This window comes from Pomacea canaliculata, linkage group LG11, assembly GCF_003073045.1.
Source record: "Pomacea canaliculata isolate SZHN2017 linkage group LG11, ASM307304v1, whole genome shotgun sequence".
NCBI lineage: Eukaryota > Metazoa > Mollusca > Gastropoda > Architaenioglossa > Ampullariidae > Pomacea > Pomacea canaliculata.
The window spans coordinates 6,417,647-6,440,569 of record NC_037600.1 but is presented as its reverse complement, the minus strand read 5'-3'; the positions used below and the strand labels follow the sequence as shown (position 1 = coordinate 6,440,569).

At 37.1% G+C, this 22,923-nt stretch overlaps 2 protein-coding genes and 1 long non-coding RNA gene across 4 annotated transcripts; all 3 read right to left on the bottom strand.

The window, feature by feature from the left end:
- Positions 1–726: 726 nt before the first annotated feature.
- LOC112575567 lies at positions 727–4,797 on the bottom strand. Its single transcript, XM_025257515.1, has 5 exons — positions 4,079–4,797; positions 3,606–3,808; positions 2,745–3,215; positions 1,874–2,205; positions 727–1,695 (listed from the first exon to the last, which is right to left on the bottom strand). Exons 1-5 carry the CDS (start codon positions 4,742–4,744, stop codon positions 1,301–1,303), a joined length of 2,067 nt encoding a protein of 688 aa, XP_025113300.1. The 5' UTR covers positions 4,745–4,797; the 3' UTR covers positions 727–1,300.
- Positions 4,798–6,703: 1,906 nt separating this feature from the next.
- Positions 6,704–8,621, bottom strand: LOC112575569. The gene is made up of 3 exons (XR_003101674.1): positions 8,426–8,621; positions 7,693–8,258; positions 6,704–6,812 (listed from the first exon to the last, which is right to left on the bottom strand). It is a non-coding gene; the product is annotated as an uncharacterized LOC112575569 (long non-coding RNA).
- A 4,185-nt stretch (positions 8,622–12,806) lies between these two features.
- On the bottom strand, positions 12,807–22,805 carry LOC112575565. 2 transcript variants are annotated; one of them, XM_025257509.1, is made up of 13 exons: positions 21,943–22,805; positions 21,272–21,411; positions 20,641–20,760; positions 20,006–20,206; positions 19,348–19,476; positions 18,573–18,773; positions 18,303–18,417; positions 17,960–18,032; positions 16,613–17,308; positions 16,156–16,358; positions 14,376–14,846; positions 13,603–13,946; positions 12,807–13,425 (listed from the first exon to the last, which is right to left on the bottom strand). In XM_025257509.1, the coding sequence occupies exons 2-13, from the start codon at positions 21,396–21,398 to the stop codon at positions 13,019–13,021; spliced, it is 3,087 nt and encodes a 1,028-aa protein (XP_025113294.1). In that variant the 5' UTR covers positions 21,399–21,411; positions 21,943–22,805; the 3' UTR covers positions 12,807–13,018. The 2 variants fall into 2 exon arrangements, with proteins under 2 accessions (XP_025113294.1, XP_025113296.1); XM_025257511.1 differs by lacking the exons at positions 21,272–21,411; positions 21,943–22,805 and having other exon boundaries at positions 20,541–20,651.
- Positions 22,806–22,923: the final 118 nt, after the last annotated feature.

Below are 22,923 nucleotides of genomic sequence, written 5' to 3'. Positions count from 1 at the left end.
TGTTATACCTTCATTACACATGAGTTCAGACTTTCCAATTCTACAGCGTCTTTTTTTCGGACAACTTGTTTGTGTAATCATAAAACTGATTTTTAACAACTACAGGGTTTTAAGGGAATATTTTGTTGTGTCGTACGCTCTTCCATAAGTCGTGCTAATTACCATGCATTCTTTATCATACACACAAGGGTGACAACCCATGCTTCTTGAAAGAGATTTTAGATATTATAATGATTCACTGATGCAGGTTTACTTGGAAATTATTTTTAAGATTAACTGTGTATTTTAATAAGTTGAAATCATTTAATGTATACAGGCCAACAAAAGAGGCAGAGTTGTTTTTTTAACAAAAAGAACGCATAGATGTCCAGGTGTCTAGGTGGACGTGGGTGTATGTGATATATATCTGTAACTTGTTACGGTTGGCATAACACTCAGAATACTTTTCATCATTTAGAGAAGAGAGAGAGTGGACTGTACTAAAAATGTTTGTAATAAATTTCGATGGTAAAATTTCATTACATCTCGAACTAACAATAATTTTTATTAAGGAAAAATAAAAATAAATAACATACTATTATACGCACTGTAAATCGTGTGCTTTAACCATTATATGTGTGCTTACCTATGTCTCAACTTCTTATTTTGCAATCGCTCTTCGGAGTGAATTCAAAGAAACTAACATTGACACAAATTATGTTAAAATATTTTATTTTAACCATTACGAAAGGTCTAATGAAATGTATATTTTTATCGTAGCATCTAGCCTGCTAAGCAAGACTCGCATCCAATAGACGTGAAATTACTCTTTATGTCACCAAAAGAGAAACATACGATCACAGGTTTTAGTTAGTGTGCAGCAACACAATAGAACATTCTACATCCTTCTTTATCCGACTACTATCCACCGCTGAATCTCGTAAGTGTTCATCGAAAACTGACTTCCTAGTAAAGTATTATTCCTAACAGTCCACACTATAAAATACATTTCTCATGTTTGTTGCTTTTTCTTTACTTGTCTTCCTCATCATCGACACTTAGTTCTTCTTAAATAAACCTTCTTTGCGTTTTCTGAATGGGTCGTTAGTACCTTTCTTCATCCATCCATACCTTCGTAAGGTGACCAAGTCTCATTCTTTCCTCAAGCGCTTAGAGTGTGGATTCTTGTGAGCATTGGTATGCGATATGCACATCACACATTTATTATTATTGTTTTAAGTGCGTAAAACACGATGGTCCTCACTGGTTGACATTAACGGTAAACACACACACATACACACTCAGATAAATTACAAGACAGTCAGGGATTCCCTCGAATGACAATCATCTGAGATGTACAGGTCCTGATTACCAGCCGTTTTTTGTAGACATCTCCAGGACTTCGGTGCTTTTCCACGTACACCACGACTTTCTTTCTTACCGGGCACCATCGTAGTCGGTCCACGTGCATGGCGCGGACAGAATCATGTTGTCCTGTAAATGTATACTTGCCGTTCACATTCTTTAAAGTGCTCACTGCAATACCACACTCTGTCAGTCCTATCAAAAACTGATTCATTCTGTCTCTATCACTTTCAAACAAAACCAAAACATCTTTCTTCTGAAGGATCGACGCTCTGTTCAAGGTGGTTGACGTGTGCCCAGGTGTTGTCTGTGTGTTTGTAGCGCTGACGTCATGTGCAGGTGAGACGGTAACTGAAAAGAAAAAATAAAAACTGTTATCGTGAAGTCCTTGATCTAACCCTGTGTGACTGTCAGTGGTTCATGTAATCTGCTGAATTAATGTTGATACTTTCTGTGTTTATAGACTACTTTGTCTCCTATTCGTGATATGAGTCAGTAAGCGTACTGAGAACACAAAGATATTTCTTACCATTTCCTGTAAAAAGATGTTTGATAAGAAAGTCAGCCACTTCCTTTGAACAATCCTTACAATAATGAACTGCCCATGACCCAACCTTAACGTGATTAAAATATATAACTGGTGGTCCGTCTGTTGGAGGTAGACAGGTAGGTTTGCCATCATCACCAGGTGAGACTTGAGTGACAGCTACATTTGAGACTGCTCTGACCACTGCAGGGGGACAGGTGAGGGCCTTAATGAAGGTCTTCAATGTCCATCCTTCTGGTACATTCTTGTTTGTGCTGCTTGTGGCCCAGAAATAAACATCAGGATATCGGCCTCTCACTGTCTCACAGAACGATCTGAAATGGATTATGTAGCAGGAGAAGAACAACAACATTAATAATAAAACCTCATGCAAATAAAGGTCACACTAAATAATTCAAAGTGGGCATTAATTTTAGTATAATTGATTTATTTCTGTAGTACAATAAGAAAAATTTGTTTTAAACATTTTCTACGACGTAGATATACGTAACATTAATAGATAAATAAAAACATGATAGATAACTGACGGTGTCACTGCTAACTATATTTTATTGAAATAGGTGAGTCAATAGTGTCACACTTCATGTTTATTATATAGTCTGTAAATGTTTATCACTTATTTCGATATGTATTTCTCTTTATAAGCTCTTTTTCTTTAAACTTGTTTGTAACCTAAATCAATGTTTAACTTTTACTGATAAGTTTTAGAGATTGCATTTTACTTGTGTTTCAAAAAGTTGTATCTTGACTCGAAAAGTAACATTTTTCTTCTGTAATTTTTTTTAATGGTTTTTTTTTTCGTATACCATCGTTCCGAAATGAGTAATTTATTTTTAATCAAGTGTTTGCTTACCCGTTGACAACCGTGTCTTGGACTATGACACAAGGACTGCTGCCCTCCTTCAAGTTTAGTTTTTCCAGCTCTTTTTCAACTTCGTTCTTGTTGCTCAGATCGCACTGCACCACACTAAGGTGACCTCGGGGAGGGTCACGAGCCTCATCTGGGTCGCCACTTGTTATTAACGTGTTCCACAACAAAGACATCATAGAGTCACGGGTATCTGTAGAATCGGAGAGAATATACACCTTGCGACCTCGTGACAGCCACCTCTTGGCGGCCAGGGTCAACATTTGCATTTTCTCGTCGCTATGGGGACCGACCAGAAACAGTCGTTTCTCGTTAAGCATCGCTACCATGTCTGGATGTAGTGTACATCGCTCGTACAGGTCTCCTGTCAGTGAAACAGCTTCTGCCAGAGTCTTGGGCAGCAGGTAAGGTTGGTCTTGTATGTCTAGAGTAGACTGTGTCGCCGGGCCACACAACCTACAGCAGTTTGTTGAGTAACAAAAATTACGTTTTGGTATATTTAGGATTTATAAATTATAATTATTTGTGATAAATGATAGCTTAGTTAAAACTTCGTATACTGTGACTACAAGAATGATCATGAATATGTTCAAGTATGGTTTGTATGAGATAGTATAGTATTAACTGGTGTTTTCGCTTGAACTGACGGAATAAATTATCTTGTTTTCAATGCCATACCTTAAACCGCACATTTGTAGTACAGATAATTGAGTAATATGTATCAGACGGTGATCTGAGGGATTATCTTTTTTAATGCCAAATTTTTATTCTGAAGTAGGAAGAAGGACTTATTTAATGAGTTGCAAAATAACATCTGCATTTGCACATCTAATTGTAGTGCTTTACCTGGCTATCACAGTGAAATACAGATCATCCGTCATGACGACATCATCAACTCTTACTCTCGTCCACTTCCAGCGGTCACGTAACGTGTTGACCACATGAGACCTGACGTTCCAAGGTGTAGACGGTGGTGACAAGTCCTCAACACACGGACACTGGTTAGTGGGGTCTTCTGAGGCTGTAGCATCTAAACACCAGCGTAGTTTCTGTTGCATGAGAAACGATATTTTACTGATATAAAATTTTGGTATTATCTGTTTTATAAGTTTTGGACCTAAAAATTAACAGACATTAATTGATTTCTTTTTCTCATTATTAATGCATACTACTAACAAATGTATACATTATCATACTATACCAAAAAAAACATGCTCAGTTTAACCATTATGGTTTTATTAACAAGGTCATCAGACACTTTTTCACCTCTTTTTGTCTGTGTGAAATCAGTTCTTACAGGGAAACATCTACCAACCTACCTCAACCAGGTCAGTATGTTTTGCGACAGCACCGCGCAGTAAGGCTCGGGGCAGGTTGGGTAGTATCAGTGTGTGACGAACTGTAGGACACTGTAGCTGGTCTGACATGACATGTCTTATCACACGATTTACCTTCTGTAGCTGCTGTACAGCCTCAGTCACTGCTGTGACAACACTTCCTCCCTCGTCTTGCTGACCATCGTCACTGTCCTCCACCTTGTCACTGACCGCCTTCACCACCCCCACCAACACCCCGTGTTCTCTGTGCACGATGACAAAGTCCACACAGGACACGTCATCATCTTTGTGTATGACACCTGACGGCACAGGTAGACGATGTTGTTGAAAGTCAGTACCGGGGTTGTTCAGGTAGTCGCTGTAGGTAAACTGTGTCAGGACAAACATTTTTTCTTGTTCTTGATCCGCCATGTGATGTAGACAGTGCAGGACATGTTGCATGGCCATGTCATGTCTTACAATACTTATGTCCTGTTTATTTTTTAGATCAGGAATGACAGGGATGTAAACAACTTTGTCTGCCACAGAATACGTTTTGTATCGAGTTTTGTTAAAGTAGACAGGTGGTACAAAATGGCAAGAATCCAGTATTTCTGGGTACATTTCTTTTACATTGTCAATCAGATGCTGCATAAACTTGTTAGTCATCTCACCTGCTGCATTCTCAGGAGCTGTCTAAAACACAATAGGACACATTTGCAATCATTTGTTGTAGATCATTATTTAGGTAATTAAGAAACTTTGCTGCCGTCTCAGCGTAATTTTGAATTGCATAAAATAGAATAACAGTTCTTACATTAATAAAAGGGTTCAGATTTAGAACTATTATTAAATGATTTTCATGTCATTAACAAAAAATAAACCTTAATTATTTTGTTTCTCTACATTTTTACTTTGTTATGCATGTATATTTGTACTGTTTAGTATGTCTGCTGTGTATTGTTAAAGCTTCTATACAAGATATTAGGCCTCTTTAACGCCAGGAAAACGATATACATAAACCCCTTGACATTTTCTAATAACTATTGTCTATAATATACTTTATCTTTTTTTCAGGTTCCTTTAGATCTTTGTTATGAATTGAAAGTGAGATATCGAAACTAACCATTGTACTGCATTGTTTTGGTTAAACATCTACAGGCCAGCCACACTTTATTTCCCTGTCATCCTGTTACGGAAAACGGGGGCAGTCACTTTCCCTGACCGGTCGGGCTGCAGTCCTCCGAGATGGTGTCAATCGCCGCCACTTCGACGCTCTGCGCCGCCTTCTACCTCGCCTGCTTAAATTCTGGAGCTTCGCGGCGTATTCGTCGACCACCTCATCACGTTGCTGTGGCACTGATGTCGACAGTTCGCCGTACGCCTCCACTAGGACACCCAAGATCTTTCTAGGCGTATCTATTGCGTCATGCGGAAGCATCATAACTCGACGTCTGGCAGGTCCCTCCAGTGAGCTCAAGATGTAACCACGAGCCGCATTCTGACACATGGGGTTTATGGCGAGAGCTAACTCGACCTCTGTTTCAATCTCGTCGACACTCGTTGGTCCACCGGCAAACTACTGAAAGCGGACTAACTAGTATGCTCGTAGAGCCTCTGCCCACCCAACGGATAGCATCATGGTCCTCTCTATGTACTAATCTTCTGTCGTGGGCTTCTGCCCGTGATGAACAAATGTTTCTTTTTGTTCAGCAGTGCTTTTAGGCCCTTGGTCACCCAAGGTTTGTTGTTAGGATAAACATACACTGCTTTGATGGTCTGGTGCAATCAACACTATTTTACTCCTCACTTTTACTCCTAACTGTGTGTTAAATGTCTGTATGGGTATGTGAGCAAAGACAAATTTCTGCCCTGGGCAGACAATAAAGTCTGTTTTGATTTTGATTTGATTTTTGATCTTTTACTTGAATGAAGCTTTTAAAGTATGTAAATTCTGAGAGTTATCTTTTTCTAAAACATCGAAAAATGGAATTGCGTGCAAAACTCACGAGAGGAAGGACCAAATAAAGAAATTGGGGAAAAACTTTACACACACACACACACACGCTCACTATCACGCACGTACTCAAACAGACTGTTACTATTGTTGGCATTTCTACATATTATCATACGCTATCTATACAAACGATTCAGATATCTTACAAACATCGGGTAACTTTCTTCACTATGTGGTTGTTCATTTGGTTGTCCAAACTGCAGACGAAAGACACGGATTTTTCTGAAAATTAAAAACACGTTTTCACAGGGAATTCCTTCAGCCTTTGCTTGTTTGGATAAACATATATTTTAATTGATACTAGAAACGTGATACATATCAGCAGTTATTTCAAAGAAGAAAACACGAAAACATTAAGAGTATTGACAGGAAGTCTGTGCCAAAGTACACAAAAATCTCTGTTTATAGCACTAACATTATATCTTTTGTTCATTTTAGCCTCTTGCTGATATTTCTGACATTTTAACAAGCTTGCTTGCTTTTGAAACAAAATATAAAACATTCATCATCCTATTAATGCAGTTTAAGCCTTTTTTTATTGATTCAATCTGTTATTATTTTTGTTTACATTTTATTTACATTTTAACAAAAGTAATATTTCAGCTGCTCACCCTTTATAAACTAGTAGTAAGACGATTGCTGCAGCCACTAATAACATCGAAACCAACAACCCCAGTACGATCGCTAGAGTGTTGTGAGGTTCATCGACCTTTCCAACAGCTGTTGTTTGAATTAAAAAAACAGTGTAACTGCATATATCATTGTCAAAAAACTGGGGAATAATAACTGGAATCTCTTTCACACTCCATTTTTTAATCATGCACACTACACCACACCTACATTTCAGGTAGAAAAAAGACTTCATTAACATGTTGCAATTGCAATAACAATAACAACAACATAACAACATTAATAATAATATTAGCAACAACACCAATAACAATAACACCAAAAATAATAACAATAACAACAATAACAAGAACTACAACATTAATAACAACAAGGTAGGATAGGGCCTGTGGGGACCACTAATCTTGCTAAGTTGCAAACAGTGGCAGGTCAAAAGAAAGCTGCCTTTCCATTTCTCCGCAGGAAGACACTGGACAAGTAACTTTGTTGTCTTGTCTAGTTTCAAGAGTAATATGTTATTTTAGTGTTGCGATGAGAGGTGCTTTTTAACAGCAAAACATTCTGATAGTATTGCTGGATATATAACCCTAACTCGAATGAGTAGAATGTAAATTTTTGTAGTAAATCATTTTGCGTACATTTGGCAATTGATAAAGAGTTGTTTAGTTCGTTAATTGTTAGTTATCTCAAATGTGTTTTTAATTTTTTGTTTTTTATTTATTAATTTTTTTTGCTTTGTTTTTGTGTTTTTGCTTTTTGATAATTATTGAATTCAGGTGATCCCTGAAAGTTTGTCGTAATCTTTGTGCATAAATACGTATGATAACTTTACATACTGTTGCTGTTCCTGTACTTATATGTACACTACACTTTATCTTGTCCACACGCGTTCTACGGAGTGCACATGTGATAACTAGATAATCTAACGTTAAGCAAGTCAACTTATCTAATATCTAAAGCATTTATTTACCTTTTTCAACTTGAAAGTCACAGGTTTCAATGTGGTAGCCATCCAAATAACAAGAATAGGTTCCTGTATGGTTTGAAGTCACCCGTCGGAAAGTTAATTTAAGATCGCTGTTGACAACCTCATACTCAACACCCGGGCTCTGAACGCACTTGAGTCTATCACTGACCCACAAACAGTCTAATACAGCATCTGTTGAAAGGACAACAATATATACTTACTTCATCTCCTTCTATTTTTCACTGGATGTTTGCATTTCAGATTTCTAATATCTCCTGGCGGATTTGTAGATTGTGACGATGTCTGTTTTTTTCTTTTTTTTAAATCCCAGCCTAGTGTGAAATTCATCAATTTTGAGAGAGAGAAAGAGTGACGGAAAGGAAGAGACTGTGTATACTAATAACGTATTTTTTTCAAAATGGTTGCTTCCTCACCTGGACTGACATCTTTGGCATAGTGATAGACAGTGAAACCCTTCTTGCTGACACTGACGTCTTCTGAGAAGTGACAGGTCAGAACTGTGTCCTCAAGGGGATTTACAGAGGGTACAGTGCACGTGATCTTGTTATCTAGAAAAGTGTCAGAATATCACAATACATCTGTTAGGAATGAATTTTCTTAATTTTTTTTACTACGGGAAAATATGCCATCCGTCGGGTGTTACTTAAGCCATCGAGAATAACTATACTTACTCTTGTGAAATAAAACTGAAGGTAATTGACTTTTAATTCATTACCTGTCCTAGTTTGCAAATCGCAGGTTTTGAAATAGCGTGGTTCGTATCCAGCCACTTGACAAGCATATATTCCTGTACGGTTGGACGTCACTTGTCTGAGTGTTAATTTGAGGCTTCTGTTGACAATCTTGTTAAACTCGGTACTGGGGCTGTTAATGCACTCCAGTGCACCTCTAATCCACCAACAATCCAACAATAAATCTGTAAACAAAATTAAAATAAATACCACACTAGTTTTTCTCTGCTTTAAACTGAGAACCCGATACAACTTTCTTTCACACAGTAAACATTGAATATAACAGAAATGAAATATTCAATAAAGAGGTCATCGAACCAAGTCGACCCCATATGCCATAATCTATTCATGATTTAATTAAATTTTCTTCTCTGTGTTAACACTCGTGGCCGTTGTGTTGGTGTATCCGGATGCAGCAGTCATAAATGACGATATAAACAATTTGTGGAAAGTAGCAAAAAGAGTTTTGAGGTATCAAGAGAATAGTAAGCAGAGAGCGTGATTATTAAACACACCTATTGCTCACTTATTACCTCATGCCGATCTTTGAATTCAATTAATATACAAGGCGACTTTCTTAATCATGTTTTAAGTCTTTTCATTTGTCTTATTTATTCTCTCTCTCTCACACATACAAACACACAAGCTGGGGCTTTTTTTTAGGAAACGAAAATCTTTTGAAAAAATATGTTAGGTAGCAGTTATAATGTTATGGGTAATTTTCATACTCGCACGCTCGTGTGTGTGTGTGTAAGTTAGTGTAGAATGCATCATGTGTGTTTATCCTTTTGGTTTTGGTAGTGTGCTAAATGTATTCACAAGTTTATTCTCTTACCATAAAGTCCATACAAGGGATTAATCAGCATTGTGATTTTCTGTAAAACAAAAAAATCTTATTTACCCGAACTGACGCCCTTAACATAGTGGTAGACAGAGAAGTCCTTCTTGGTGACGTTGAGGTCCTCTGGAAAGTGACAGGTGAGAACAGTGTCTTGAAGTGGTTTTATAGGCGGCACAGAGCATGAGATGATGTTATCTGTACCGCCATCTACAGTTTCGTGAAAGATAAAAGAGAGATCCAAGAATGTTATTATTGCAATCTAATTTTATTCTTTAGAGTTATGAGCTGCATCTTCGTGCTCTCATCCTGATAGGACAAGTTTGCTACACCTCTACATACCTGAATTATGATAAATATAAGCACTATGACAATTGATAATAATAATGGTAATATTATTGCTGTTAAAAATGAAGAAATATAGTAAACGTTAGAAAAAGAAACAGAAACATGCATATACAGCCAAACATAAATTTATGTGGGGTTATAAAATCTTCATAGCATAGAAGGCGTGTACACGTATAAAATGCGATAGGCAGGGTGCTAGAATCTAAACTCTTAGTTAAATTGCAATAGCTACAATAACTACAATGGAAAGCAACTATGGAGCCTTGAATGCAGAGTAGAAGCAAGTTCTGTGAAAAAGAAGAATGGTAGTGGTGAATTAAACTCACTAGCGGATGGCAGATTCGCCATTCTCCGAATTTTTAAAAGAGATATTTATACTAATGAGGCTTGAAATTTAAACAGTTATGACTCCATGGTAATTTAAGTGAGATGGTCTGTAACAGATAGAGAAACTGTTAACTATTTAAAAATCTAGGCTGAGTGAACCTTTTTTTTAAATTAGATGTTACCTAGATGATGATGTCCACCAGAAATAAAAGTAGCATCAGATAAGTCATGGGCTAACTACAGCTATCCAAAAGCAATGTCCAAGGTACCGTAGATAATTTAAAAAATCGTCAAATTGAACATGATTGAATTTTAACAGCAGTTATAGATGGCAAAGCTGGGAAGAGAGAGCATCCAGGCACTTGACATGCAAAAGCAGACATTAGAGAAAGACAGTACTTCCAGGGCTGCCACAAGGTTATTTTGAGACATCACCCCTAAAGAAAATATTAATATCTAGTAACAGTTTCGTGGTCATTATAAATGTTACCAAAATACACAAAATATATACACAAAACGCGATTTGGCGTGTTAAACAGTTATAGAAAACTAGGTGAAACATTTAAACCTAAACACGAACGAACAACCTATGGTCGAGGTCTGAATTACCTTGTGATGAAGCAACACCAACACATAGACACAACATCACAATGGCGAGCTGCTGTTTGAACGAATGAAGTGGAAGATGTATAAATGTTTCCATTCCTTGACAGATCAAATGTGTGAGGTAACACAACGATAATCAAAAAAGTAGAACTTATTCTAAACTAGACGAAATATGAAGCTTCTAACTGGGAAATACGCAAACACTCCCATCACAGTAATACTGCAAAGGCTTTATCTTATCCACCTCATCTTCGTACAAGTTTCATAGTTCATAGTACAGACGTGTACCAGTTTTTTTCTTTGTTGCATCTCTCAAAGCCAAACAGTTCTGTATGATTCAGCATCCTTGTTGAAGCCAATGTTTTAAAGATAACTCAAAAAGTAGAGTAGACAAGATAACGTGCGTTTGAAACATTGTAAAGGACAGCCTGCATTTATGAAAAACTTTGATATTACAAACTCTTAACCTACATGTTCACATCGTCTGTTTGGCGTAAAAAAACTGTACTTGTACTTGTAATTGTACTTGTAAGTGTACTTGTACAATGTTAGCCCCGTGACGTCACAGGGTCTTCATTCTTTGTAAGATTGGACTATGTTGTGATTGACCCACCCGTGCCGGGACATTTGTTGACCCCAACATGACTGCGGGGCTGTCTGCGTTGTGTGAAAAGTTGATATGTGGAAAGTTTTTTTTTGTTTTTGTTTTTTTTGCCGAGACTAGTATTTAATTGTTTACTGGTTTCTCAGTTGATTTTTGTTGATTTTTACGTTTTATACCACTGTCCAGTTTCACGGGTCTACTGGTCTGTAAATTTCTCCCCATATTAAGGACAGAGAACATAGATACACAGAGGCTGCACTCTGGTCGCATCACATTTCGAAGGGAGGCAACTGCGTCACTACTTTTCTTAACAAGTAAGGACAAAGAAGGAGTGCAGACTTTCTATGTCTTTGGTAAGGATTAGATTCTGTCTCTACTGTATTCTTTCATTCCCAGCTACCAACTTTTTACACTTGGGCGTTGTGTTTATTGAAGGAGGGTTGTTAGTGTCTGAGGTGTGATTATCTCACCCTTTTTTAAAGTTCGGGAGGGAGGAAAAAACACTTCATCTTACGGTTAACCTTTTCCCATCTAATGTTCTCATGCAATCTCTTACAATTTTAACATACCCTTGCTGTCCATAAATCGCAAAGTGGTTAAAATAATCTGAAAAACACGGAGGCACGAATTTGTCGCGACATGTTTAGTCACATTCATTGTGTAGGCTCGCCGAGACTAACAGCGGAGAACTTCGCATGAGGCTAAGTGTTGGTCTTGGCAGACAGACAGCAGTCCACCTATACACATCCTTGGTGGACTGTCCTTCCTTTGCTGGAGCTTCACCGCTACCTTCGTCTTTCCATCCTGAACACTTTGCCCAACACTTGGATCTGTCAGGGTTGACCAGCTAAGTAGAGGCTTTAAAATTAGATGAATACAAATTTGCGTCTACTCTAGTTGCTGGGTTTATTTCCTTAAATATAAAAATAAATTTTTCATGCACTAGAACTCTTTCATTGGCAGATAGCAGTAAGGATTAACTAAGTTATGTTTACTAGGTAATTATTTTAAACATTTATTGTGTGTTTTATTAGTTAAAATCATTAAATGTATGCAGATATGCAACAAGGCAGAATTATTATTTTAGAGGAAAAGAACCCACAAATGTCCAAATGTCTACATGGACATGATTGTATGTGACAAATATCTATAACTTTGAAATATTGGCATAACCCCTGATAATATTCCTGAACATTAAAAAAAGAGAGGTGTACTAAGAAAGTCTGTCATAACTTTCAATTGTTAAATTTTATTACATCTTAAGCAAACATTAACCAAAGCATATTGCACAAAAGATATGTTCTGCTCGAACCATCGTGCGGGTGATTACATATTTTTAAAAAATATTTATTGTGCTGTCTCCATTATGCTAACATATAAACGTCGCTCTTCAGAAGTGTATTGAAAACACTAACATTGACACAAATTATAGTAAAACATTTTATTTTGTTCGTTTTGAACAGTCTAATGAAATATATATTTTTATCGAATCATCTCCTTTTATATCCGCCTACTATCCACCACTCAATCTCTTAAATGTGCATCGAAAAGGGATTTCCTACTGGAGTATTGCTACTAACAATAATAAACACCATGGAATCCATTTCTTCTCCCACACTTTCTATTGTTTTCGTTTATTGCTACTTTTTCACTTCTGACGAAATCATTGACACTCTGGGTTCTTGTTACCTGAATCTTCTTTGCGTTTTCTAAATTAGTCTTTTAATAGTCATTAGTACTGTTTTTCATCCTCCGTACTTTTGTATATTGTCCAAGTATTATTCTTGTCTCAATCTCTTAGGGTATGGATCCTTGCAAGCATAAGTATGTGACACACAAACACTCTTACATATATTACACAAAAGTCAGGGATTTCCTCGAATGACAATCAACTGTGATGTACAGGTGCTGATCACCAGCTGTTTTTTGGCTAACATCTCCAGGACTTCGGTGATGTTCCACGTACACCACGACTTTCTTTCTCACCGGGTACCATCGTAGTTGGTCCACGTGCATGGCGCGGACAGAATCAGGTTTTCCTATAAATTCAAACTTGCCTTTCACATACTGTAAAGTGCTCACTGCAATACCACACTCTTTCAGTCCTGTCAAAAACTGATACATTCTGTCTGTATCGTTTTCAAACAAAACCAAAACATCTTTCTTTTGAAGGATCGACGCTGTCTTCAAGGTGGTGGACTTGTGACCAGGTGTTGTTTGTGTTGTTGTAGCGCTGACGTCATGTGCAGGTGAGACGGTAACTGAAAGGAAACAGAAAAAGCTGTTATCGTAAAGTTGTTCACCTTGCACTTTGTTACCGTCAGTGGTACATGTAATCTGCTGAATTAATGTCGATACTTTCTGTGTTTGGACTATTTTGTCTCCTATTTCGTGATATGAGTGAGTAAACTTACTGCGGACACAAAACTATGTCTTACCGTTTCTTCTGAAAAGATGTTTGATGAGAAAGTCAGCAACTTTCTTTGAACAATCTTTACATTTATGAGCTGTGCAAACTCCATACTTAACGTGGTTAACATATCTAACTGGTGGTCCGTCTGTTGGAGGTAGACAGGTAAGTTTGCCTTCACCACCAGGTGGAACTTTAGCGGCTGCTACATTTGAGACTTCTCTGACCACTGCAGGGGGACAGATGAGGGCCTTTCTGAAGGTCTTTACTGTCCATCCTTCTGGTACATTCTTGTATGTGCTGATTGTGGCCCACAAATAAACATCAGGACATCGGCTTCTCAGAGTCTCACAGAACGATCTGAAATGCCTTCTGTATCAGAAGAAAGAAAAAGTAATAAAAGCTAATTCAAATAAAAGTCACCCTGCGTAATTTAAAGTGTTAGTGCCAAGTACGAAGAGAAAGAACGAAATGGGAATTAATAGTATATTTTATGTTTATTTTAATTTAGTTTTGTAAAATAAAAAAAATTGTTTTATTTAAACATTTGCTAAGATGTAGATAAGGGAACCCTTACAAACAAAGGAAAGCATTAAGATAACTGACGGTGTCAATGCTAACTATATTTTAGTGAAATAACCCAGTCGATATTGTCACCCTTTATGTACTTTACATAGCTGAAAATGTTATATCTTGAATTAAAGAGTAAAAAAAAAAATTCGTCTTAATTTTCGTGGTGTCTTTTTTGCTTAAATCATTGTTCAGAAATGATCATTTTCTTTTAAACAAGTGTTTGCTTACCTGTTGACAACAGTGTCTTGGACTATTACACAAGGACTGCTGCCCTCCCTCGCGTTTAGTTTTTCCAGCGTTTTTTCAACTTCGTTTTTGTTGTTCAGATCGCACTGCACCACACTAAGGTGACCTCGGGAAGGGTCAACAGCCTCATCCGTGTCGTCTTTTGTTTTTAACTTTTTCCACAACAACGTCATTCCAGAGTCACGAGGTTCTGTAGAATCGGAGAGAATATACACCTGGTGACCTTGTGACAGCCACCTATTGGCAGCCAGGATCAACATTCGTGTTTCATCGTCACTAGGTGGACCGACCAGAAACATTCGTTGTTCGTTGAGCATGTCTACCATGTCTGGATGCAGTGTCCATCGCTCGTACAGGTCTCCTGTCAGTGAAACAGCTTCTGCCAGAGTCTTGGGCAGCAGGTAAGGTTGGTCTTGTATGTCTAGAGTAGACTGTGTCGCCGGGCCACAGAACCTACAGCAGTTTGTTGAGGCAACGAAAATCATGTTTTGTAATAAATATGGTTTAAAAATTATGAATACATTTGGTAAAGGAAGGGTTGATAAAAAAATTCTTAAAGTACAACTACTAAAATAATCTTGAATATTTACTGGTATGGTTTGAATAAGATAGTATAGTATTTACGGTTTTTTTTGCGAATAGTTATTGAATACATTTTCGAATTTTTAATGCCCTGCCCTATACCGCACATTTGAAAACAGATAATTCAGCGAAGATGCATCATGAGGTACTCGAATGGCTCAGCTTTTGTAGAAAACGTATTTTCTACTTTTGACAATATTTTGATTAAAGTTAATTAGAGTACGGACAATCAACCGTGAACTAGTCAAGCTTGCACCACATAGGCGTCCGACTGTTGCGACACCCGTCTAGCTACCATATTTAGCACCAGTGTCCAGTCGGTGGGAACGAAAACATACGCCACCCTTAAGTGGGCAGCCGCGATTCCCAGGTTCAGTTACTGCCAGGGGAGATAAATACTTGTACCCGTTTATGCCCACTTCAAAGCCGGGTATCGCCCAGGGTTAAACCGCCGCTCTTTAGTCACGTCTTTAGTACTAGCTCCGAACCTGTTTATATCTTCAATGTCACAGGAAGGAACAAAATACCCAGTCTCGTAGAGCGTGCAAAAACTTTACTTTTCCGAGTGGCAAGTTAGCAATTGGAAGGTCCGTCTTGAAGAGATATAGGGTGTCCACGAATTAATAGTGTACTAGAAGTCTACATCGGCACGAGTTCGACTTGGGTTATAAATTATTAGTGAACGTGACGAAGTGACTTGTGAACACTGGTTTGCTAACGGTGAACTGTGATTATAGCATAACCATTGTGAACGTGGGATTACTGCCTGTATGAACATTAACTAGGAGAGACGGATAGAGAGCTAAGTTGATTACTTGAACAAACTTGTAAACTATTCTTATATATATATATAAACACTCTTTTGTTTAATTACATTCTTTATTTCATACTAAAGTATTTACTGAGTGATTTTGTTGTAATTAGGTGTGTGGGCAAATGCATGTATTCAGAAAGTATCCATCGCGCGACAGAGCCCACAGTAAGAACTTTACAGCTTTATTGATACCAGAATTAAATTCTTAAATAGTAAGACGGACTTTTAAAGCTTTATTTAAACATTTTACAACCTTATGCATTTAATGTGGTGAGAAATGACATCTGCATCTGTACAACAGTAAATTGTAGTTTTCATATGGGCTGATATGCTAATAAAGCAAAAACAAGGGCAACAATGTTTTACCTGGCTATTACAGTGAGATACATATCATCGTTCATGGCGACACCACCAACCCTGGCAATCGTCCACTTCCAGCGGTCACGTAACGTGTTGACCACATCAGATGTAAGGACACCAGGTGTAGACGGGTGTGACAAGTCCTCAACACACAGACACTGGTTAGTGGGGTCTTCTGTGGCTGTCACACCTAAACACCCGCTTAAAGTCTGTTACATAGAAAACGGTATGAGATATAAACTTACACATAATCTGTTTTATTATTTCTAGACCTAAAAGTTAACAGACATTTATTTCATTTCACTTTATTACATGCGAGCTAATAAGACTAATGTAAATTTGCAACACAATGCAAAAAAGTACGATTTCAATTTCTCGATTATGGTTTTTCAAGGCGCCAGCCACTTTGTTCCGTTTTCTGTAAAATAAGTTCCTTTACAGAGACAAAAAGCCAGCAACCCACCTCAACCAGCTCAGAATGTTTGTAGACAGCAAGGCTAAGTGAGGCGTGGGTAAGGTTGGGTAGTATCAGTGTGTGACGAACTGTATGACACTGTCGCTGGTCTGACATGACATGTCTTATCACACGATTTGCCTTCTGTAGCTGCTGTACAGCCTCAGTCACTGCTGTGACAATACATCCTCCCTCGTCTTGCTGACCATCGTCACTGTCCTCCACCTTGTCACTGACCGCCTTCACCACCCCCACCAACACCCCGTGTTGTCTGTGCACGATGACAAAGTCCACACAGGCCACGTCGTCATCCTTGTGTATGACACTTGACGGCACAGGTAGACGATGTTGTTGATAGTCAGTACCGGGGTTGTTCAGATAGTCGTCGTAGTTAAACTGTGTCAGGACAAACATCTTATCTTGTCTTTGATCGGCCATGTGATGTAGACAGTGCAGGACATGTTGCATGGCTCTGTCATGTCTTACAATACCCATATCTTGTGTATTTTTCATATCAGGAATGACAGGGATGTAAACAACTTCCCCTGACACAGAATGAGTTTTGTATCGAGTTTTGTTAACGTAGACAGGTGGTACGAAATGACAAGTATCCAGTATTTCTGGGTACATTTCTATAACATCCTCAACCAGGCGCTGCATAAACTCTTTAGTGATCACCTCAACGTCTGTATCTTTCGGGGTTGTCTGAAACATAAGAACATGAAAACTGCTCTACATACATATGTCTTTTTAAAAAAAAAATAGTCCACACCTAAATTAAACACAAGTTATTATTAAAAACACGACACATATTGTAATGTAAAAAATGACAAATGTACATGTAAATATAAAGATAGGTAATAAAACCAAAAAGGATTTAGAAATCGGCATTAATCAAAAGTAAAATAAAATAATATGTTGTAAGCATACAAGTAGCATTGTTTTCTTTTTTTCAAGATTAATTTTAATTTTGAGAACAAAAGAAACATTGCTGTCTTTTTTCTAGGATTGAATATGTTTAAATGCAGAGTGTACATAAAATGCTTTACTTGTCTGTAACCTAAAAATGTAGAATAAAAACACTTTAAGTATTTGTTGTCTTAAAAAGCTTCATTTTTTATTACGAATAACTACAAACCAACAAGTCTGAAGCCAGTTAAATTTTGTATGAAAAATCTAGCCCTTTGTTCAGAAACATTAATTAATAATAGTTTCATATTAACAGGAGGTGAATTTTTGTGTAATTAAAACGTCTAACACTGTCTTTTTCTCTCTCCTGCCCTATGTTTATATCTTTTACTTTAATAAATTGTCTACATACTAGGAGGTTCTAGCTGATTCTACTGTATCTCTTACCGTCAGAGGACTGTCTTCACCATCTGGTTCTTTATTTATCTGGCCGATCCGACGACGCAAGAACGGAATCTTTCTGAAAATAAATTATTCTTTTTAAATACTCATCAACTCACGAGATGTCTTTCGCTTATTACCCTTTCGGTTATACTACATAGATCAAGAAAATTGTATGCTTCTCGAAAGTAAAAAGCATGTAAATCAGTAATTCCAGTTTGTTGTCATTTGTTCATATCTGGATTGTAATAGCTCTTATCAGTTATGTTTACATGTATATAGATCAGCATACAAACGTGAACGAGTCATAGTTTTGTATTTTAATTAAAATAAAATTTTACCTTCTTACCCTTTGAAAACCAGCGTTAAGACGATCCCAGCCACCAGTAATAAAGTCGAAAGCAGCGACCCCAGTACAATCGCCAATGTGTTGTCCGTTTCGTCCACCTTTGCAGCATGTTTTTCTGGCAACCAAAATACATAGTTCAAAATCAAATCAGTGAGAAATTATTAAAACCCTCGTCATGAGTACTTCACGTGCTTTCTCTTATGCACATAACCCACTGCCAATTGTTTCAGAATATTAAAGACAGATTAAAAGAATAAATAGTTTCATTACCATTGTCGTCAATATCGAGTTGACACGTCTCCTGCTGACCAGAAATAGAACCTTCATGCCAACAAGAGTAGTTACCCCACTGATCCTTTGCTACCTGCAGTATCCTGAAAGTAGTGTAGTAGGACACATCATCACTGTTCAGGTAACCATGTTCCACCTGACACCTGGGCCTTGTGTCCTCCCATGAACAATTCGCGACCACTGTTTTATGAAGAAAGAAAACATTACAGTTTAAAGCAATTACTACATTGCTGATCAAATTGCCTGTTGTGTGTTTGGTTGTAAGAAAGTGCTAAATAGACAACACAAAGTTATAGAATTATTCATAGTTTTCTTAAAAAACAAATTTGCGTTAGCGGAGAAGACGCAATTTAAATTTTGCGAAATGTTTTATTCATTCTTAATTAATTCTAATTTACAATTAAACTTGTAGTAGATCCAGTACAATGTATCATTCGTTCTCAGATACATTGTTAAAATTTAGTTTTATGATGATGCAAATAGGTGTACTTGTAATCCAATACCTTTATGCAGTCTCCTATAAATATTTACTAATATGTCTTTCTAAGTATATCAAAAGGACAACCATCCACCTTTGTCACTCCCCTTCTTCTTTGTTTGATCCATTTAATTAATGAATAATTTGTCTTTAGAATCTGAGAAAATATAATGTTGCCTACTTTCAGCTTTTTTTTACACTAACCGTTACTTATTTACATTTTAATAAGATATAGCAATAACTTTCTATGTCCTAGGACACACAGAAATATCCTACTGTGTTTGTCTTGCCCGTTGTGTTTATAGACTGCAAACCTTCTTCTTGTTTTCGCAATGTCCTCGGTGAAGAAGCAAGTGATGTTGGCTTGAAATCGGTTATGAACGATTCTGCATGTGTCGCTGCTCCCTTCAATTAACATAATATCGGTTAAATATGTGCATTTTATAACAACACAACTTTGTGCACACGCAAGTCAAGATTTAATGATGGGCACTGAAGTTGGTAATATGAGTAGGGGAGTTATATACATAAATGTAACTACCATTCTTTTGCAACAGCTTTGAGTGAAAAAAAAATGATTTAAAGGAAAAGTATGTTGTGTTATCATTTTTCGTTCTTATAAAGGAGTAAAATATTCATCAATCTAAAGACGATTTGCTGTTAGAGTGTTAGTAAAAGATCAAGCTATGTATGAAATTAAAAATTGTAATAAATTCTTAATAATCTGCGTCAGTTAAACACAATTTAATGTAGAAGGCCAGAAAACCTTGAATACGAATGGAAGATATAAGTGAAATTTTAAGTCAAATATTCGATCTGTAACTAAAAACACTTGTCTTTTCTATCTATAGCAAGCTCAGCAAGCATTTTGTCATAAAATAGCTGAAGCGAAAGGATTAGAATAAATTTAATAATTTGAGGACATTAAAATTACCAAGTTCAAACTTAATGTCGCAAGTTTCCACAGACTTCGATCCGTAGCCATCCACCTGACAAGCGTAAGTCCCGGTGACCTCTGAGGTCACTTCTCTGATGGTAACTGTCGTGTTTGTTCCAACGGTCTTGCTGGACTTGAAGCCAGGTTGAGCAAAACAGTCCATTTTATTACTCATCCACCAGCAGTCTATAACAGCGTCTGGCGACAAATATAATGTTTATATACTGACAACTTATAAATTTGTTTTCCTTTGTTTTGTGGAAGTGTTTTTATAAATTGTTCTTATCCAACAAGTGTTGAAGCTAAAGTAAAAACGACCTCCTCACTGGAATTTTTTCAGGTTTTAGGGCATTATTTTTAAAGACATTTTGACCCAATGATACTGAACTCTATTTCTTCTGAGAGAGGATTCCTAGCTTTCTAATAAGTGTGCACCAATATAGATGAACTTTTTACACCTTCATGCAGCAGTTAGGTATATTGTTGATGGGGAGATAAAGGGGTATTAAAAAACAGAAGAAATGGGCTATACCTTGGAAGTACATTCTTCTAGATGTTGTGACCACCACACATTCACAATCCTACACCCAATAGGATATCATACCACAGTCTCTAGACAATACTACACATACTGGCATAGTGGTAGACTGAGAATGATTTCTTTGTGACACTGAGATCCTCGGGAAAGTGACAAACAAGAACTGCTTCTTGAAGAGGCTTCACCGATGGCGCGGTGCAGGTAATCTTTCCATCTGAAAGATAGGAATGGGAAAGTACGATGGTTGGATGTTTGTACAATACACAAATAATATTAGGCATGGAACTATTTTTTGTAAGCTTCTCGGGTAGCAGATAGCCCGATAGTTAGAGCGCTGCCGTCAAAAGTGAGAATCGCCGTTGGATATCAAAGTCTCACAGCAAACGTACCTCATTGGACCTTGAAAAAAGTAATGGTGATTTGACTGTGTATAGGGCTACAGAAGATGAAAAATAGGAGATGGGAACGGTCATCATCTAAAGCTGGCCCCCTAGAAAAGTCTTTCGAGGACCTTTAACTGTGCATGTTTTACTTATTATGGAGCCAGGCTAGGTTGTATGTGCACTTATAGCTCTTCTACCTTAAAGAAAACAACATGCTTCCTTTAAAAATGATCTTATTTATAAAAAAGAGATGTGGAAGTCATTCATAATCTCAACGGAAAAATGTTGCACGGCAGAGTAAAATTATTGGAGCGAAAAACATAACATTTCTACAATACAAACCTTGGGTGGAAACAGCAGTAATGTATAGACATGACAAGACCATGGCCAGTTGTCCTGGAAACAGGTGTGTCCGACGAGAGTAAGAAACATGATGTTGGAAAAACATCAAATTCTTTAAAGCTGCCATTCCAAGCAATTATCTAAAGACATATTTAAAACATATTTAATAGAGACACTTTACAAACTTGGCTATGTTGTGTCATTCGGAGGATCACAATATATGTGATTTAGGAAAACATATTATATTTCTGGCATTTGTAATTCAAAACAGAGTCAGTAGAAGTAAAAGAAACGAAATTACCATCAACAACAAAAATTAAGCAACGATTCATATTAACTTCCAGATTCAAAAAATTGACTGTGACATATTAAGAGCTTTAACATATACACTAACGGCCAAAAGTATTAAAGTATGTTGTTGGACAAGCAATAGGCCATAACTTTTTCTAGGTCGATCAGATGTCACTCATTTTGGAAAAGAAGAATGGCGGATTGAGATAAATTGCCAAGGAATGGTTGTTTTACACCTGATCCCGGACACCCAACACTGTGTTGCTTACATTCACTAAAATCTCCTATACATTCTAGCGAAACCTCATGACTTGCAGAAAAAAGATGTTTGTGGACGAAGTCGTTGACGATTAAAGCTACTTGTGACCTGTCATCATCACCTTTGAAAATAATCCAACATTGTTGAAAGTTAGAAAGAGAGTGTTTGAAGTCCCGTCACTTCCCACAACAATCTGGTTTCTGTGCGCTCAGTGAAAGTTGTCTTCGTCAATCCTAGTTCACGATGTACCTGTCCTGTTATATACCCTGTTATTGTAGGGCATTGTGGTGATAAGAAGATGTTTTAATTAGCTGAATAGTTACACAGGATATGTGCTTGTGTTAGTACATTCTTAAGAGACAATTATATGGTGGTCGTTCATTGTTAGAGCATGTGATAGCTACAGAGATATTTCTGGACCGGAACAATCAAAATTGTTGATTGCTACATTCTAGTTTCTAGTTATTTATTTCTTTGTTATTATTTTACTTCCAAACTTCACAATGATGCTGTCAATGGCGTTTAAAATATAAAGTATCAATTATCTTTATCACCTTCACATGAGCCCCTGCACGCGCGCGCACACACACATAAGTTCCCGAATCATAGATAATGATTAATTTTCTGACCTGTGCACTGTAATGAAGAAAATTAGAATGAACCAACAGACACATAATCACAATTTCTGAGCCGAGTCCGATTGTAGTATAACTGAGGTCACATGTATCTTACAATTTTTCAGAAACGACCAATCTTTGTAGATAACCATTGTCCTGACCTGGTGTTGACAAGTGGTTTCTTGTGACAGATAATATACAACACACTGTAATATAGGAGCACCTCAATAGGTACAGGCTTGCTGATATCGGCATTAGGGATGAGTGCGATGATGTACAGACTAGACGAGCTGATCTGTTTTAATGAAAATAATAACTCTAGTATTAAACTTTCCTTCATCTGCAAACAAACTAGAAAGTTAATATTGCACTTGACTTTAGGAACATAAAAAAAATTAAATACTTGACGAGTTAAGTTGTCCCCGTGGCTGAGTTTTATTATATTTCATTATAATCCAGTCAAAGATAATTTATATAATATATTT